Source organism: Agelaius tricolor, unplaced genomic scaffold, assembly GCF_023055355.1.
Source record: "Agelaius tricolor isolate 1412-34295 unplaced genomic scaffold, bAgeTri1.0.p SCAF_32, whole genome shotgun sequence".
In the NCBI taxonomy this organism is placed as follows: domain Eukaryota; kingdom Metazoa; phylum Chordata; class Aves; order Passeriformes; family Icteridae; genus Agelaius; species Agelaius tricolor.
The window spans coordinates 6363883-6381901 of record NW_027269292.1 but is presented as its reverse complement, the minus strand read 5'-3'; the positions used below and the strand labels follow the sequence as shown (position 1 = coordinate 6381901).

The 18019-nt window shown below is 56.7% G+C and overlaps 2 protein-coding genes across 9 annotated transcripts in view; both read left to right on the top strand.

Annotated features, from left to right (window-relative positions):
* The window catches only part of RNF213 (ring finger protein 213), a 46465-nt gene extending 38112 nt beyond the window's left edge, over positions 1-8353 (top strand). For 3 of the 4 annotated variants that reach the window (XM_071451485.1, XM_071451486.1, XM_071451484.1), the window contains exons 50-66: positions 21-257; positions 809-890; positions 1436-1470; positions 1786-1880; positions 2207-2366; positions 2686-2866; positions 3596-3690; positions 3973-4224; positions 4421-4553; positions 5125-5208; positions 5517-5697; positions 5804-6005; positions 6089-6166; positions 6465-6662; positions 6881-6970; positions 7078-7256; positions 7812-8353. In XM_071451485.1, the coding sequence (XP_071307586.1) occupies positions 21-257; positions 809-890; positions 1436-1470; positions 1786-1880; positions 2207-2366; positions 2686-2866; positions 3596-3690; positions 3973-4224; positions 4421-4553; positions 5125-5208; positions 5517-5697; positions 5804-6005; positions 6089-6166; positions 6465-6662; positions 6881-6970; positions 7078-7256; positions 7812-7965 (2436 nt within the window). In that variant the 3' untranslated portion in view covers positions 7966-8353. Of the gene's footprint in view, positions 1-20; positions 258-808; positions 891-1435; positions 1471-1785; positions 1881-2206; positions 2367-2685; positions 2867-3595; positions 3691-3972; positions 4225-4420; positions 4554-5124; positions 5209-5516; positions 5698-5803; positions 6006-6088; positions 6167-6464; positions 6663-6880; positions 6971-7077; positions 7257-7811 lie in introns of those variants that run through there. The other variant, XM_071451487.1, reaches the window with a different exon arrangement.
* Positions 7966-17561, top strand: ENDOV (endonuclease V). 5 transcript variants are annotated; one of them, XR_011683095.1, is made up of 10 exons: positions 7971-8562; positions 8863-9034; positions 9218-9352; positions 9663-9702; positions 9789-9901; positions 10009-10077; positions 10639-10767; positions 14117-14202; positions 14663-15797; positions 15876-17561. XR_011683095.1 is itself a non-coding variant. In XM_071451489.1 (9 exons), the coding sequence occupies exons 1-9, from the start codon at positions 8393-8395 to the stop codon at positions 14688-14690; spliced, it is 942 nt and encodes a 313-aa protein (XP_071307590.1). In that variant the 5' UTR covers positions 7971-8392; the 3' UTR covers positions 14691-17561. The 5 variants fall into 5 exon arrangements, 2 of the variants coding, with proteins under 2 accessions (XP_071307591.1, XP_071307590.1); XR_011683094.1 differs by having other exon boundaries at positions 14663-15836; XR_011683093.1 differs by having other exon boundaries at positions 14663-16965; positions 17002-17561.
* The last annotated feature ends 458 nt before the right edge of the window (positions 17562-18019 follow it).

Here is an 18019-nt window from a genome sequence, read left to right as displayed (position 1 = left end):
TTTCCAATCTGTGCTTTCAGCAAACAGAGGCCATGACTGAGTTCATCCAGAGCTGCCAGGCGCTGAATTCCCCCGAGCTGCAGCCCCTTGCAGCTGCCCTGGTGAAGAACACCCTGCCCGGGCTGGCCGTGGAGCCACGGGGCCAGCAGGGAGCCCTGCTGGAGATGGCTGTGCACGTGGCTGCTGTGCTGCTCTGTGGGCACAGCCCTGTCCTGCAGCCCCTCAGGAACCTGGCCTTCCAGGCACACAGCATGCAGGTGAGGGCACGGAGCTCATCCCTGGTTCCTGCCTCTGTCTGCTGGATCTTCTTTCCCAGCAGCAGTGCTCCAACTCACTGGTTGAGCTGTGAAACACTGGGGGGATTATTACAGTGCTGTTGGGGTCAATTAGCACAGCACCAAGCTCTGGCCTGGTATCTTGTCAAGGCACCTCTCCATCCTGAGCAGGATGAAGCAAATACCTTTGCTGATATTTGTGCGAGCGAGGCTGAGGGCAGCTGGCGGCTCCCCCTGTGCTGACCTGCCTGCTCAGAGAGCTCTGGCTGCTCAGGCAGGGGCAGGGAGCTGCTCCTGGCTGCCCAAGGTGTGAGGGAACACGCCAGGGTGCATCAGCAATGCACTGCAGGATGGCTGGGGAGTGCACGTGCAAGTCTTAACAATGCTGACAGTTCTAAGAGGGGAATCTGAAAATCTGCATCACCTGCCTGACCTCTGCTCTCAGATATCTCTAGTGACCCAGTGAGTGCCTGCTGCAGGACAGAGCTGACTCACAGATTCTTCTGTGCCTGTTTTCCCCTTTCCCTCCCCAGCACTCCTTTCTGCCCACCATGCCCGAGGACATGATGGCTCAGGCAAGGACCTGGACGGACATGCGAGGTCTGCACTGGTATGGTGAGTGCTGCTGGCTGCCTGGGGAAGCAACTCCTTGGGTCTGGAGAGGGAGACTCTTCCAAATGTGAGGACAAACACACTCCTCAGCACGAGTTATCCATGGGAAATCCAGATTTGTAGACAGTTTGTGCGGGTGATGCACCAAAGGACATCCAGTGCTGTTTAGTCTTCAGCCTGCAGCTGTTCACAGGGCATGAGGGGGCACAAAGGCAACACAAACAGGGTGTGAGAGGAGAGCTCTGCCACCTTCCTGGCCAGCTTTGTCTCTGCTTCCCCCAGCTGGACCTTCCTGCAGCAGGGAAGGGGGGGTGAGAGCATTCCTGCCCTCAGCAGCAGAATCTGTCAGGCTTTCATTCCTTGTTTCTCAAGGAGAAGCAGCACTGAAAAATTCCTTGGCTTCCTGTGTGGGCCTGTCAGTCCTTTGGGCTTTTGATTAGATCTTCAGCATGTTTCTTGCTCCAGGATGATGGTACCAGTGAAAGGGAATAACAGGGGCTCTATAAATCTGTCTTAGAATAGTGTCCTGTTTGTTTCTCTCTTCACAGAATGTCCCAATGGCCACTTCTCCACTGTGGGAGAGGTAAGAATTTGGGACTGGTGGGTGTTTAAGCAGACAAAGCTTTCTACAATAAACTGTTTTATTTTGTTTACTGGTTTGAATGTTCTGATGCAGAGTTCCACTTCTAAACTCGATATTATTGATCATTTTGTCATTGTAATGTAAAATTTAGAATACCCCTAGCATTTATACCACAGATTGGGAAACATCAGGCAGAGGCCCAGTTTGTAGCAGGGACTGAATTAACCACCTAGAGGTTGGATTTTTGTTTCATTCCCTCTGTCTGCTGGAGAAGCTGTTGCTCTGGAATTCAGTGTTCTCCTGTTGCTTTCCCAGTGTGGGCTCCCCATGGAAATGAGCCGCTGTCCTGACTGCCACGTCCCCATTGGAGGCACCAACCACAAACCCGTGCAGGGCTTCCATCAGTCCAGGTGGGCTCTGCTGCAATGCCTGTGCAGGGATCAATGGTGTAGGACTGGCCTGTGGTGCCCTCAAAGGCCAGAGGTACCAAGCACTTCATGCTGCTCTCTGGAAGGTGTAAGCAGGGGATGTGCAAGGGTAATCAGGCAGCAAAACCAAAGAAATTTGCTTTTCTGTGTACAAAACTGACTGGAAGCCTTCACTCCCCTGTGGCATTTGAATTGTGGCAGCTTTTATGGCATTCCAAGACATGACGGGTCAAAAAGGCATTGCTGGGTATCAGAGATGTCTTGTTTGTCTAGGTTAAAATAAACCCCATACCTGCACTTTCCTACAGGATTCATGAGGACAGGACTCAGACTGGCCACATCCTTGGAGATGTTGAGCACAGGAGGACACTGGGAATGTCTGACAGGGGCGTGTCCCCTGTGGTCTTTGTGCTGCTCCGTTTGCTCACCCACCTGTCCATGCTGCTGGGAGCCTCCAGAGACCCTCAGGTATCCTCCAGAAAGGCTTCCAAGTGCTCACACAGAATGTAGGGGAGCCTTTGTGTGCTGCTGCTCCTCTTCATCACACTGCCAAGTGGCCAGGGCAGTCTGTTAGGATGCAAAACCCAAATTCCCTCTCTCCTTGCCCAGGAGGGATTTTGGTTAATTCGTGCACTTCCATGCAGGCACATCCACCCAGCCCTGCCTTGATGGGCACAGGTAGCAGGAATCCCACAGGTGGGGGTGCCTGGCAGGACAGAGCTCTGTGTGCTTTGTGCTTCCCTGGATGTTTTTTGCTGTGCTCAACTCTTGCCTTTGTTGTCTTTAGTCCCTGGGGAGGATTATCAAGCCAACGGTGGATGACGTGGTGAGCTTCCTGCAGCAGCACATTCAGGAGGACTTGGCACAGCTGACCAGGACTTTGGGCAAGAGTGTGGATGACACCATCAACCTCCTGCACCTGGTGCTCAGCAGCCTCCTGCAGGCCCCCCAGCAGCAGCCAGGCCAGTGTAAGGAAAGCCACCTGTCCTGTCACACCTGGGTGTGTTTGAAGGGCTGTGGCCATGCAGCCACCTTGCTGATAAACCCCTTCCAACAGCAGCAGTGAGCTGAAGAGGAAAATAGAGAGTTTGAAGCTTCTTACTTAGGGAGGGAAGAATTTTTGGCTGTTTGCTTCTTTCAGTGGAGTACATGGGGTTTGCAAGGCTTGGTGCAGTCAATAACTCTGAAAATGAATTATTGACAAAACAGTGTCATGACAGATGGGCAGAGCTTGCAGCTCTGAGCAGGGCTGCTCTCCCAGCACTCAGCTCGTGCTGTGTGCAGTCCCTGTTCTGTGCTGCCTCTCAGCCACTCCCAGAAGCTCTTTGGGAGAAGAGGGATGGCACAGTGGGGCTCGTGGTGGGGTCTGGAGTCACTGTGGCACAGAGGCATTAATGTGTAAATAGCCCATGTTTGGAGGGTGGGACAGCACCAGTCAGTGTTCCAAGCTTCACTCACTCTGTCATTGATCATGGTCTGACCTTGGACAACCTTCAGTATTTCTGGGGTTATGAAGGAGTTGTGTAAATGTCCCCATCATTCACATGAAGCTCCTGGAACCCTGGATCACTGTGTGATGTTTGGGTGTCACTCTCCAGCTGGACCAAGATACTCAGTTAACTTCTAGCACCTGTGAATCTGTGCTTTCTTTTCACTGAGATATTGCAGATGTAAGAGGTAAAATATTCCTGTTGCAGGGCTGGTGCAGTTTGATGAGTTTCTGTCCACCAAGGAGATGAGAAACAAATGGGAAGAAATTGTTGCAGACACAATTATTGTTCCTGAATTGGAGGTGAGAAATCTGCTATACAGAGTTAGTAGCTGAGCAGTTCAAAATCCACTGGAAATCTGATGTGCTGTAATATCTGTGCTGCACTTTTCACTGTTCCTAAAGCCAGCCCATCCATGGCACAGCTGCAGGTTAAGGATTAGCCACCTTTATCTACCTGGGGAAATGGGAGCCTGAGACTGGAGTTGCTCTGGCATGAATTTGTATAGCTGGAAAAGCAGAAATGGCTTAGCTCAGCTGAAGGTATTTCACACTATCCAATAATTTATTCTTCTTTTAATGCAGGATTTAGATAAAAAGCTTCTCAAGTTAAACCGCCAGATCCAAGAGGATGAGAGAATCTCCTCCAACCCCATAGTGAAGATAGTGTATGGGGACCCAGCTGCATTCCTGTCCCAGCTGCCAGGGGACAGCCACGTCCACCACTCCAAGATGTGGAGCTGCCGCAGGAGGGTTTCTGTGGAGAACCTGGGCCACGTTGTGCAGCAGAAGAATGCCAAGGACACCGTCCCTCTCCTCTGGAAGTTCCTGCAGAAGGTGGGGCTGGCACAGGGCTGAGAGCCTGGCATTGCCCAGGACTAAACCACGTTTGGATATCTCAGTACTTGCTGTGATCTTGAGAAGGAACGTGGAAGATATTGTTGTCTAACATTTAAGAAGTAACTCCATAAAAGTATTCCCAACTGGTGTGTCCAAGCACAGCCTTACCCACAGGCTCCCTTTCCTCTTCCAGGAAAATGAGCTGAGGCTGGTGAAATTCCTGCCAGAGATTCTGGCTCTGCAGAGGGATTTGGTGAGGCAGTTCCAGAACACAGCAGAGATCAAACACTGCTCCATCAGGGAATTCCTCAGGGAGCCCCACTCAGGTGAGGAGATGCTGCCAAAATTGTAATTAATGAAAAAGAAAGTGCTGGATTGTCCAGTTGAAAGTGAAGGGGAAAACTCACCTTTTCCTTTTAACTCTCACCCAAATGAACTGAGACTTGGATAGGGTTGGAAAAGTTACCAGATGACTTTCAAGGGAATTAAGCACAGGAGATTTTTTATGAGGGGTGGGAGTTCTGTGCAGTGCAGCAGTGGTTCTGTGGGCATTTTAAGCTCAGCCCTAGAGCAGGGCTTGCCTAAAGAGTGGAATGAACATTCTTCCCTTTCTTTCATGAAGTTTGTGGCAACTCCTTCAATCGTATTTAAGTACAATTACTGATGCTTTTAAGTACTTATGGAAAAGTACATAAAGGTCATGCAAGAGCAGACAATAATGGAAAAGTAACAAACTGAGCCAATGACTCCATTTGATACCTTTAGAAAGGTGTCTGGTGTCTGTTCAGTCTCTTGAACAGTTGCCTGGAGTTCAGTGGTGTGCTCTGAAGATCCCTGTATTGGAGAGTTTCACCAGTAAAAGGTGTTTTGTGGATTTATCTTTTTGTTGTCTCTCAGATGTGATGAGGGACCTGTTAGAGAGGAGAGTGAATGTGTTTCTGTCTGTCTGGAACAAGCTGAGAAGCTCCCTGGACACCAATGGTGAGCAGCTTCTTTCCCAGCCTTTCTCCTTGTTCTGAGTTCAGGTTCCTCCCATCACTGATGCTGAGGCATATCCTCAAAACTGAGCTTGGCCATTGAATTTTAAGAATGTAGGTACAAGGGGAGGGATTTGTTTCCCTGTTGTACTATTCTGACCTGAACTTGTTTCCTTTCTCACCTGAACCTGTTTCCTTCTGTGCTTGTCCCTAACACCGAGCACACGGCTTTTCTCAGCTTGGTGCCTCCTCCTGCCCTGGCTCAGCCTGGGTGGCTCTGGGACCCCTCAAGCACTGCTCTCTGTATTCCAGGGGAAATCAAGCTGCCCAAAGGCTACTGTGATGCTGAGCTGAGCCTGGACAGCAGGCTGGAGGTGCTGCTGCCGCGGCGCCAGGGGCTGGGGCTGTGCTCCACGGCGCTGGCCAGTTACCTGATCGGGCTGCACAACGACCTGGTGCACTCTGTCCACAGGCACACCAAGGAGGATGACAGGTGTGCTGCTGCCTGGGCTCTGCTGCACCCCCTGCTCCCTCTCAGGCAGCTTTCCCTGCTCCCCAGAGGCCTCTCCCTCTGACCACGAGCCCTTTGCTCCCTGCAGGTACCGGGTCAGCCCCGCGGAAGTGGCCGACCTGCACCTGATCAGCTACGAGGTGGAGAAGGACCTGATCCCTCTGATCCTGTCCAACTGCCAGTACAGCATGGAGAAGGGAGGGGAGACCTTGCAGGACTTTGATCTGGAGAGGATCCAGCAGCAAGTGATCAGCAAGTTCCTGCAGGGGAAGCCACTGATCACGCTGACGGTAGGAGGGGCAGGGCTGTGCAGCCAGGAGGGCTCTGGGAGCAGCATTCCAGGGTTTACATCCATGGGTTTCTGTCCTGACAGGGAATCCCCACCCTGGTGCACAGACACGACCGGAACTACGAGCAGCTGTTCAGTGATGTCAGGAACAAGCTGGAGCAGGTGGGTTCCTGCACTGCAGGAAGCAGGGCAAGCATGAAATCCCTGCTTTTCCAAGGGTTTTCTGTGCCTTCCCTTGTCCATCCAAAGGCTTGCCTGCTGATTTTTCAGCATGCCTTGGGTACCTGCAATCTGGCCTTGTGCTGTCAGTCAGGATTTACAAAGAGAAGGGAAATGCTGAAATAGTTCAGCATTTCAGTTTCCTAAATCTGGGGCTCTGTTGTCTTCCTTGACTTGAGCAATTGGAACAGAAAAAGGAATGGCTCCAAAACAATATCAAGTGTGACTTTGTGGTTTTTAGAGTGCTCTGCCCAGTTCTGTGATGAACATGATCAGTGGGGAGCTGCAGTCCTACAGTGATGTGTGTGATGCTCTGTCCCTCACTGAGATCACCCTGGGCTTCCTGGCCATGGCTGGTGAGAACGCTGACATGCTGCTGACTGAGTACATTGAGCAAGTTCTGCAGATGGGGGATCAGACAAACCCTCACGTGCTGCAGGTGAGTCCTGAGGGCACAGCTCAGACCTTTGTGGGGTAAAATCTGGTTTAGCCTGTGTGACAGAGCCCTCTCACTTTCCCTCTGCCTGTCGTGGTATCAAAACCTGGATTATTGAGGGCAGCTGGGGAAGGGTGAGAGTGCTGGATGAGCTCTCCTGGGCAGGCTGGGGACGGGCTCCAAGGACATCCCTCACATCCACAGCTGTCCTTCTCTTCCAGGCCCTCAGACGGTGCCAGCTCAGGCACAGCATGGCCCTGTGGCAGCTCCTGTGTGCCCACAAATCCGAGCAGCTGCTGCGCCTTGGCAGGGTATGGCACCCCCAGCCCCGCTGTGTGAGCTCCTCTGCTCTGCCCTGCTCTGCCTGCAGCTGCTCAAATGTGTCCTTGGGTTTCTTCTCCCCTCGCTGCATTTTTAGGATCCTTTTGCAGATGTCAGTCCAGACTACAAAGAAGAGCTCACCCCAGAGCTTGCCAAGCTCCTGCACGCATTCCTGGTCCACTCCAGGCTGGAAACCTTCCTGCAGGAGCTCCATGAAATGATCATCCTGAAGCTGAGACGTGTCCGAGCTGTGCAGGAATTCAAACCCACCTGGAGGTAGGAGCTGCACACCCAAAGCCACCACAGTTGTTGTTAAGTGAAGCTCCTCTGCCTCTGAGTGTGCACGCAGTGGGAACACTCCCTTGGCACATGCATGGCCTGGGGGACACGGCCCAGGCAGCAGCATTAGGAATATCCACACTCATTTCTGGCAGGTGTCACTTCCATCTCACACAGGCTCTCTGGGGACACTGCTGGAACACTCCAGGAGCTGCTGGCCAGGGCACAAACACCAGCACTACTGCAGGCACTTGGATAAAATAATAACAGAATCACAAACTCATTAAGGCTGGAAAGCCTCCATGATGATCAAGGCCAGCCTCCAGGGATAGGCACAGCTCTGCACAGGCACAGCTCAGCCCCAGAGCTCAGCTCTGCCCTGCAGCCTCCCCTCACTGGGCTCTGTGCCTCCACCTGGCTGTTTAACCCTTCTCACTACACACACACCTGGTCACTTGTGGCTATTGAGTATTTCAGGTGGTGCACTGCACTCATACTGTGGCACTTGAGGGGTTTTTTTATCTGTTAATGCCATTCTGCTCTGTCTTCCAGCCTGAAGGAATCACTCTTGCCTTACCTTGATGACAAAGACTCTGAATTAGCTCCGGAGCTGGAAGACACATTCCCAGATGAGATTCTTCTGTCTCATGCCACTGGTACCTGGAAAGCAGCTGCTGTCTTCAAGAGGGAGCACAGGGACAGTTAGGACAGAGCCCTGCCAGGAACTGCCACAACACCGTGTCAGGGCTTCTGCCACTCTGGGCATTTGTTTGGGGCTTGTTGGTTGTTCTTTGGGTTTGGGGTTGTTGTTGTTTTTATATCTGATGTGAAGAGTGGCCGTGGAGGAGGGTGAAATAGACCCAGCAGCTCCCTGCGAACCCTGGATCGCCACGGCTCCAGAGCCACTGGAGGAACATGAAGGATTTTTTTACAAGCCATGGTGCCGTAGTGCCGGGCAGGGTTGATGTTTTCCTGCCTGCCTCTCTGCGCTGGCTGCAGAAGCGGCTCCTGCCCGGTGCCCCCCATGCGGCTCCTTCGCTGCCCGGCCCGGCCGGCTTCTCCCCTCCCTTTAAATAAACTTGTTCAGCTCCCGCGCCTGCTCCCGGCTCCTTCTGGGATCGGGGCCGGGGTCCATGCCGCGATCGGTACCGGGATCGGGGCCGGGACCCGAGACGCGATCGGTGCCGCCGGCCCGGAACGGCCGCGCCCCGGCCGCGCTTTCCGGGGAGCGTTGGCGCTGCGGGACGGGCGGGCCCGGCGCCGCCATGGCCGCGTCCCCCGCCCAGCGGCGCCGCTGGAAACGGTAACGGGGCTGGGAACGGGAACGGGGCTGGGAGCGGTAACGGCGGTCGGGCTGGGACGGGCAGGGACCGCCCGGCGGCGCCTCTGGAAGCGTAACGGGGCTGGGGCCATGGCCGGGGCTGGGAGCGGTAACGGGGCTCGGGGCTGCCCGGAACCGCGTCCCCACAAGGCACGGGCACCCTCGGGAAGAGCCGCCGGTGCTCTGCCCCCGGCTGGGGTTGGGGCTCCCCGGGGAGGGGACGGGGCGCGGTTCGGGACGGGGCTCGGTGCGCGGCCCGCTGTGAGCGCAGCCGGCCCGCAGGGAGCAGGCCCGGCTGAGGGCCAGCGTGCTGGAGGAGGACACTGAGCCCTGGCAGAAGGAGCCGCAGTTCTCGGGGCTGCACAGAGTGGGAGGCGTGGATTTATCCTACAGCAAAGAGGACGAGAGCCGAGCCTGCGCCTCCCTGGTCGTGCTCAGCTACCCGGATCTCGAGGTACCACCCGGCACGGGGCGCTGGGGCTGCGGGAGGTGGATATGGGGAGGAATGCTCACGGAGAGGGTCGGCAGGCCCTGGCACAGGCTGTGGCTGCCCCTGGGTCCCTGGCAGTGTCCCAGGCCGGGGTGGACACGGCCTGGAGCAGCCTGGGACAGTGGAAGGTGTCCCTGGCTGCCCCAGGTGCTGTACCAGGACTGCCGCATGGTGCCCATCACTGCCCCGTACGTGGCTGGGTTCTTGGCCTTCCGAGAGGTCCCTGTCCTGGTGGAAGCTGTGCAGAGACTTCAGCAGGAGGAGCCCCAGCTCCAGCCTCAGGTGTGCTGTGTTTCCCTTGTCCTGAGCTGCTGGGCTGGGAGGGGCACGGGCAGAGCTGTGCTGGAGCATCCATTCCCTTTCCTTGGGGAGGCAGGAATGTGGATCTGGGAGCAGCCAGGCCTCCTGTGGGAACCCATGGTGTGTGCTGGGCACTGCCAGTCCCACACTGCTGCTGCTTCAGGGACAGGCAATCAGGGGAGAATTGAGGAACCAAGAGAGATTCCTCCTTCCCTCAGAGCCAGCATCCCTGCTTGCTCCTTGGAGTGCTCTCGGTACGCAGGAAATAACATTTCTCCTTTGGCTTTTTCAGGTGCTTCTGGTAGATGGGAATGGCCTGCTCCATCCCAGAGGTAGGCTGTTCCTGGAGAGCCCTGTGCTGCTCCTTGGTGTTCCTGTTCCCTGGTATCCCACAGCTACAGTGGCTCCTTGTTGGCAGAATTTGGCATAGCCTGTCACCTCGGAGTCCTGACAGACCTGCCGTGCATTGGCGTGGCCAAGAACCTCCTGCACGTGGATGGCTTGGTCAGGGATGAGCTGCACAAGGAGCAGGTTAGGCCAGGCTGGGATTTGCTTTTTCACATCCCAGGGGAATTTGGACAGCCACCTACAATGATGTGCTAATGAGCTGATGTGTGTGTGTGTGTGTTTATCCCTAGGTTCGTTCCCTGCAGAGGTCAGGAGAGGCATTCCCACTGACAGGTGCCTCGGGGAAGGTCCTGGGCATGGTAAGCTGTCACTTGGCCCCTTGCCCCTCTCCACAGTGGGGCTGTCTCAGTGATCCCCTGCGGGAGGGCAGGTGTGAGCAAGTGACCAGGGCACTGCTGGCCCCTTCCTGCGAGCTCAGGTGGCTGTAGGGAGCTGGTAGCTCAGGTGCTGGGAGCATTCCTGTCCGTGGCTGTGGCACGGAGGTGCTCCAGCAGCCTGGATGGTGAGCTGCAGCCTGGGAGAGGTGCCAGTTCCCTGGCAGCTCCCTGGGATCGGGCTGGGAGCGGCTGATTCAGAGCAGAGCGGGAACAGGCAGCTGGGAGACACTTCCTGTGGGTGCTGTCAGCATGGGCTGGCACAGCTCCTGCATCCCAGAGCAGCCTTGGGCATCTGGGGCCCGGCCACGGGGACAGACAGGAGACATTGGGATGGGGAAAGTGTTCAGGAAGGCTGGGAGCTGCAAACACGGCGCTGCCACCCCCTACCCGAGGGCTCTGGCTGGCTCCTAACCCCACTGCCCCTGTGTGTGTGTGTTCAAACGAGCCTCTCCAGTGCCTGATCTCTCCTTTCTGGCTGCCCAGGTGCTGCGGAGCCACAGCAACAGCTCCAGACCCCTGTACGTGTCCGTGGGCCACCGGGTGAGCCTGGGCACGGCCGTGGCCCTGGTCAGGGCCTGCTGCCGCTTCCGCGTCCCGGAGCCCATCCGGCAGGTACGGCACCCTGGGGCAGGGGGGGCACCCCTGGGGCAGGTACAGCCCCCCCCGGGGCAGTGTTTGCCGAGCCCTGGGCTGCTCAGGGCCTCCCTTTGCCCCTCCTCTGCTGGGCAGTTCCCCCAGCCCCTGGTGGTGCTCCCTGGTCCTTCCAGGCCCGTTCTCCTGATGTGCCCGGCAGCATTCCCAGCCCTGCCTGCAGGCCCAGCCTCGCTGGTGCCCTGCTGGCTCGCTGCAGGCAGCTCCTGCCATGCTGCTGTTAATCCCCAGGAGCTGGCAATGCGGCTTGCCCGGGGGCCTGGAGCCCAGCACGGCCGCAGTGCTGCTCCTCTGGGCCTCTCCCGCTGCCGCACGGAGCCAGCAGCCAGCAGGGGACAGCACTGCATCGCTGTCACCGGGCTGCGGCTGCCACCGGCGCTCAGCCTTGGCTGATTTGGAATCGCAGCACAACTCGGGCAAAGGCTCTGGAGAAGCTCAAAGCCTCTGGGACTTCTGGCCTGGCAAGTGCTTCCCTTGTGCCTGAAGTCACTGTGCTGGTGGTGAGAGCCAGGAGTGACCCCAGGGCCTGCCCAGGTATCCCTGTCCCTAACACTGCCCTGGCACAGCCCCTTGGCACCTGCTGTGCCAGGCTGGGGAATCAGGTGTGTGCCCACCTGAGCAGTCCCCAGGGCAGTGCTGGGTGACCCTGCTGCTCCAGAGCTGCAGTGTTCCCTGGAACTGAGATCTGCTCACGAATTACCCCAAAATCTGAACTCCTTGGAGCAAAGCAAGCCCTGGGGTGTCCAGAGCAGAGCTGCAGTTCCCAGTCTCAGCCCCAGTACCTGCCAGACTGGAGGAGGCTGCTGGAGCTCCTTATGTAACCTGCTCCAGCCAGGGACAGATGCCTCTGCAGAGCTCGAGCCAGCTCTGCAGTCTGCGTGTTCAAAGGGAAGGGAGAAGCATTCCCTTTGGAAACAGAAAGGTGTCTTGGAGCTTTTCATCACCCTCATTTCGCTTCCAGCCATCTCCAGGATTTGCTCGTGTTCGGAGCCTCTTCCAGTTCCCTGTGACCTTTTTCTTGGAGTGATGGAATGAATTATTATCACTTTTCTTACAGAGAGATGAAAAATCCGACAGGGGAGTGTGTTTACTCTAGAGGGATGGCAGGAGATGAGGACACTTAAACCTTCCCATGGGACTTGTCCCTGCTCTGCTTCCTCTGTGTGGTGACTGCCACAGCTCTTGGCACAGGCAGGGCTGAAAGCCTCAGCTCCTGAGCACCTGCAGCTGGGGTTAGGAAGTAGGAGGCTGTGGAGAATCCGTCCATGGGTGGCTGGCGTGGCCTTTTTGCGGTGGTACATCTCCAGAAACTGCAGACCTGATAGGAGAAGTGCTTACAGATTCCCCAGTGTCAGGAAAGAACCTGTGGATCACCAGGTCCTGCTCTGGAAGTTCTGGCAGGCCTGGAAGTGAGGTGGTTTGTGATAGCTCAGCTTTGCACAGCTCCTGAGGTTTGTGTGAGGGCAGCATGTGCAGTGCAGCTGCTGTGGCAGCTCAGTTCCTGCTCCAGGGGATGTGGTGCTTCCCAGGAATGCACATTACCCAGGCAGGGAGCAGCAGGGGTTCCATTTGCATTCAGCCCACAGTGTGGCTGTGCTGCCAAGGAGCTGGCTGTGGTGCAGATGAGAGGAGTGAGATCTCGGAGGAAGCAGGGGGATGAGCTGCCCTTGTCACCTGCAATCAGTATTTACATCCCACTCAGTCCTTGTTCCACGTGCCAGGCCCAGCCAGCAGAGCTGTGCTCCTGGTGAGGCCCTGCAGGGAGCTCCCAGTACAGCCCAGAACAACCAGCACAGCCTCAGTGGCCCTGGAGCAGCCCCAGGCCCTGCTGAGAGAGCTGCCCTTGCTCCTGGCAGAGGTCAGAACCCTCCCTGGTGCACCCTGCTCATCCCCAGATCCCTGTGCCCACCCTCCCTGCTCATTCCCAGATCCCTGTGCCCACTCTCCAGGGCTTGCACCAGGAGCTGCTCTGCTCTCTCTGGGTCAGGTTTTGCCCAGCCTCCTGCTCACTTGCTGCTTCCTTCAGCTGCCCCTGGGTGCCCAGTGGGTTGGGACTGGCTCAGGAGGGAGCTGCTGGCACAGCCTGGGGGTGCTCCAGCCCACCAGGAAGGGAAGGCCTGCAGGTCACCCTCTGTGAAACGCTGAACACTCGCCCTGAGAAGAATGAGACAGGGCACCAGCCTCTCCCCTGGGACTGGACAGCAGTCACTGGTGTCTCTGGGGGCACCCCCTGCAAGCCTGCTGTGCCCAGGGACCACCCTGGCCCCTCAGGTAGCAGGCAGAGAGCAGCATTTCCACAGGCAGCAATCCCTCTGAAAATAGCCCAGGTCTGTGAGGGTTATTGTGGGCAGTGATCCATCTTATTGATTAGCCCGTGGTTAATCACCACCTTAAGCTGACTCCAGTGCTGTGCTAGGAGTGAGCCCTGCCTGGGAGCTGCCACCTCATCAAGCACTGGCTGATGTTCTCAGCAGAATGTGCTTGGGGTTTTTCTTCCCTAGAGGAGTAGTTGGTAGCTGTGCCTCCTGCTCCTCGCTGTGCCCGTGGGGACCATTGAGCAGCCTCCTTCCCTGGTTATAAAATCCATCACGTAATCGCTTATCCTGAAGAGTGATCAAAGTTATTTGTCAGTTCGGTTATGAAACTGTCCAATTATAGAGAGGAGGGAAAAAAATCTCCCAAACAAACCACCCCTTATGTAACTCTCTCCTCCTCAGCTGGCAGGAGGCTCTGCAGTTGTGGAGCAGGTTCCAGCAGCAGGCACAGCCTCCACCGAGGGCCTGGGGGCTGCAGGAGGGGCTCCTGGGGAGCAGCACAGGGTGGAGAGCAGCAGTGCTTCAAGGACAGGCCCCAGGGATGTGTTAACCCAATTTCTGAGCTCATCACCAGACACTGTGAAGCTTTTCCAGCTGGGAAGGTCACGTCCTGCTTTGTAGGTGGGGAGAGACACTCTGCCTTTGAGGTGGGCACAGCAGCTGCCTGGAAATGGCACAGAAGTTTCTAAAAGAGGAAAAACTTTGAAGGACTGTAAAAATCAACTGCCAGTCCTCCAAGTTGTCCAGGAGCCCGGGATGTGCTTGTGGTGGCACCAAGGGTCTGCTGCTGGTGTCGTGCAGCACTGGAGGGCTGAGCAAGCACCCAGTGAGGGCCCAGCAGCACTTTCTAACACTTCTGGGCTGTGGCTGGTGCTCTCCTTGCTGAGCCAGCCGCTGCTCCTGGTGGGATGTGCTGACAGCAGGGTGCATGGGCACACTGGGGTCACAGCCAGGCTGCTCAGCCCCTGCTCACTCCTTTTCCTGCTTGCTTCCAGGCTGACATCAGGTCCAGGGAGTACCTTCGGAGGCAGCCCTGTGCTCCGGTGGAGGGGCTGGAGGCTGCCCCTGCCAGCCCAGAGAGGTGGGTGTGTGGGCAGAGGGCATCTGCTCATGGCATGAGCTGCAGTAATGGCATTAAGGGTACAGGCAGGGTAACGGGGTGAGCTCAGTGGGGAGGTCAGGACATCATCCAGAAGGTGATTTCTGCTCCCTGTGGCCACACTGCCTCACACGTGGTCCTGAGCTGGGGAAGGGCAGCAGGGATTTGCTCTTTTTTCAGCACTGCTCATAAGCAAAGCCCCAACGCCCACAGGTGTGACCTGAGGGGAACAGAAATACCTGCAGGGAGCTGGTTTTGGCCCCAGGCCTTGGGGAGGGTCAGAGTCCCCCACTCTTACATAAGGTGGGCCATGGGTGTCAGCTCAGGGCTAAACCTGCCCCAGGGTGCAGGAGCTCAAGCTCACCAAGTGCCAGTTGTTTGTGCCTGTTGGCTTCTACTTTTCCTAAAACTGCTTCCTGCTTTCTCATTTTTATCCCTGCAGCAAAAAGGAGACTGAATCAGAGGATTAGGCTGGTGCCAGAGGAAAGTGCAGAGCTTCTCTTCACTGGGTCCTGTCCTGCACCAAGGCTGGTCCTGCTGGGTGCAGGAGCCCAGTGCCAGCCTGGGAGCCAGCTGTGCCAGGCTGTGTCCCACAGCACAGCACCAGCCACTGCTCAGGGAGAATCCTTGCAGTGAATTTCTCAGGGTTCCTTTTCCAGTACTGTTAAAGTCTTTGTGTAAGCAAAGCTCACGTGTGAGTTCGCAGCGCCTCACTGAAGTCCTTGTGCAGCTGCAGGGGCTGATTTGCAGAGGTGCTGAGGCATTGCCACTGCAGAGCCAGCCTGTGTGTCCCACCACACCTCTGTGGCACTCTGAGAGCCCTCCCTTCCCTCTGGTTTTGGAGCAGCTTCCCCCAGTCCCTGCAGCCTGGGCTCTCCATTCCCCCTGCACGTCCCTGGGGAGCAGCAGCCCCACTGCCCAGCTCTTGTGGAGGAAGGATCATCTCAGGGGAAAGGATGGGAGGAACCATCTCCCTCCCAGGAGCACGGGGAGGTCATTCCTGGCCACAGAGTGCTCCAGGTGCCCGGAGCCCAGGCTGGAGATCTGCCCCAGCTCAGCCTGAGGAGCAGAGCCCAGAGCTTCTGTGCCCAAATCATCCTCAACCCTCATCCAGCCTGCAGGACCAAAGCTGCTCCCAAGGTGTGGGACCCTGGCTGGGGCTGGCAGGTGCTTCCTGACTGTTCTGAGGAGCAGCAGGAGCAGCAGGTGCTCTGGGAGATCCTGCTGTGGCTCTGCAAGATTCCAGCCTGAAGAGGAAGAAGGATGCTTTCCTGGGGTGGGGAGGGACCCTGTGGGCTGTTTAACCTCCATTTTGCATAAATTTGTTGTACAACTTTGGTTCTTTTCTGTCCTGGCGCTGCTCTGGGTGGGGAGGACAAAGCCCAGCCTGTTGTGTCTCTGCTGCGTTGGGGTCTGAGCCGGCTGGGGACAGGGAGGGAGTGACAAACCCTGGGGCCACCAGGGCAGGGCTGGGGCTGGTCCTGGCACTGCTGGGGACAGGCACTGGCAGGGCCTTCCCTAAAAAGCCTTTCTGACAGGTTTTAGAAAGGGCATTCCCTAAAAAGCCTTTCTGACAGGTTTAGAAGGGGCACTTCCCTAAAAAGCCTTTCTGACAGGTTTAGAAGGGGCACTTCCCTAAAAAGCCTTTCTGACAGGTTCAGAAGCCAAAGCTGCAGCTCCCAGCCCTGCACAGGAGCCGCCTCTCCTGGAAGCCTCAGAGCTGCTTCCCACCAGGGTTTGTCCAGGGGTGGACAGAGCCTGCAGGGAGCCCCACAGAGGAGGCTGCTCCTCTGATCCTGAGGGCTGCTGCCAGCCTGGGGCACAGGGAGCACCGGGCTCATGCCTGCTGCTGGCTGTGGCAGGGGACACAGGGACGGCCGTGTGCCATCCCTGCAAGGACACAGAACCTCTGCCATGGCCTGAGGAGCAGGGTGGGGACAGCCACAGCCAGCAGGGATCGTTCCAGCGTTCCTCATGCCAGCCCCACACAAGCCAGTGGCTTCTCTGGCCATGGGGACAATCTCCTAAAGCCTGTCTGTCATGGTTTGACACTGGCACAATGCCAGTGCCCCCATGAAGATACCCTCTCCCTGGTAGCTGCTGTGAGACGTGACCAGGAATATGCAAAGCAGGTTAAATGCCAGTATTAAAGCCTGAATATCCATTGGCCCAAAACACAGCATCCCAAAAAACACATTTCCTGTCAAACCACCACACTGTCACAGGTTCAGGCACCAGTGACAGGGTGGGCAGGGGCCAGCTCCTTCCCAGAGCTCATGGCAGAGCACCTGGGCAATCACCTGGGTTTCTGATTTGGCCTGTGCTGGGAGGGCCATCCCTGGCTCATCCCCAATTCTGGGTGACCCCACTCCACTGCAGATTGAGCCCAGGTGTGCTGAGCCAGGCTCCTCATGTGGCTCAGCTGTGCTGGGGGAGGCTCTGAGGGGAGCAGCTCCTCCAGGACGGCCCTGGCAGAGCAGGGGAACCTTCAGAGTGTGGGACTGTGGCCTCTCCTGCCCTGGTGAGTGTCTGGCTTTCATCTCGTGTTCAATGTCTGTGGTTTTAATCCCTGATCTATTGGTGGCTTTGGTGTGCTTTTGGTTGGTATCTGACAATGAGGGATTTGGGTTGGGCTGGTCAGGGGAGGCTCTGCAGCCAGGGCTGTGATTTGGGTGGCAGCTGGAGGAATTGAGCCCAGCTCAGGCAGAAGGTGAGGCTGTGGCTGCTCAGGGTCTGGCACTGTGTGCTCCTGCTGGCATCCGGGTGTTTTGATCCATGGAGGCTCCGTGTGCTCAGCCTGTGAGGGACCCAGGGCTGGGGACACTGCAGGGACTCTGCTGTCCTCAGCTGGCCTGAGCCCCCCTAGCTGCCTCTGCCCACGGGTGAGGGAAAAAATAAAAAAATACAGCATAAAAACCAGCTCTGCATCACTGCCCTGGCTTCCCTCTGCCTGAGGCTCCCAACTCCTCGCAGCCCAGGTAAACTCAGGTGACTCTGGATGAGTCACCTGGGGAGGCTTTGGTGCTGCAGTGTCCTGGCAGCCCCAGCAGCCCTGCTGGAGCCAGGGGCTCTGTGCTGTGCCTTGGGCTTTGCCTGGGCTCTCCCAGCTGCCCAAACGTGGCAGTTTAGTCCTTCCTAAAGGAAGGGACTAATCTCTGTGTTTGGTGTCTGCTTGTGGCTCTCTGGACACAATAAGGGATTAACTTGGTCTTTATCTAATTGGTTTATAACCCTGGGAAGGGAAAATCGCTTTGTAATGCTTGAAACCTCTTAACAGAAACTCAGAGACTGGAGACTGAGTGTCCTTCGAAATAAACTCATACATGGCTTGTCTTTTTTAACTCTCTGTTTGCTGGAAATCGGCTTTTCTGGGTGTAACTTGTTGGGAATCAGAGAATGGTTGTTGCTGGCTGGTTGTACATCCTCCAGCTATCACCAGGGGGTTTCTCTCACCATTTCCACCCTGGGCTGGGTGGAGGTGCCTCAGGGCTCGGTCACCCCCGGTGCTGCTGGGGAATGAGCTGCGGGCTGGGGCAGGGATGTGGCTGCCCAGGGACGGCTCCAGGTGTCAAACAGGGGCAGAGCTGCTGTGGGGTGGGTTCTGACTCCCAGGTGCTGAATGGCTCTGCTGCAGATTCTCTGGAGCTGCTCCCCTGTTGTGTCCTGGAGAGCAGGGAGGGGGATCCCTGAGCCTGCCTTGCTTGTCCTGATCCCAGGAGCAGGCAGAGGAGCTGCTTCAGGGTGCATTTCTGTTTGTTCCGTGGCTTCTGAGGAGGTCTGGCTGAGCAGCTCCGTGCCA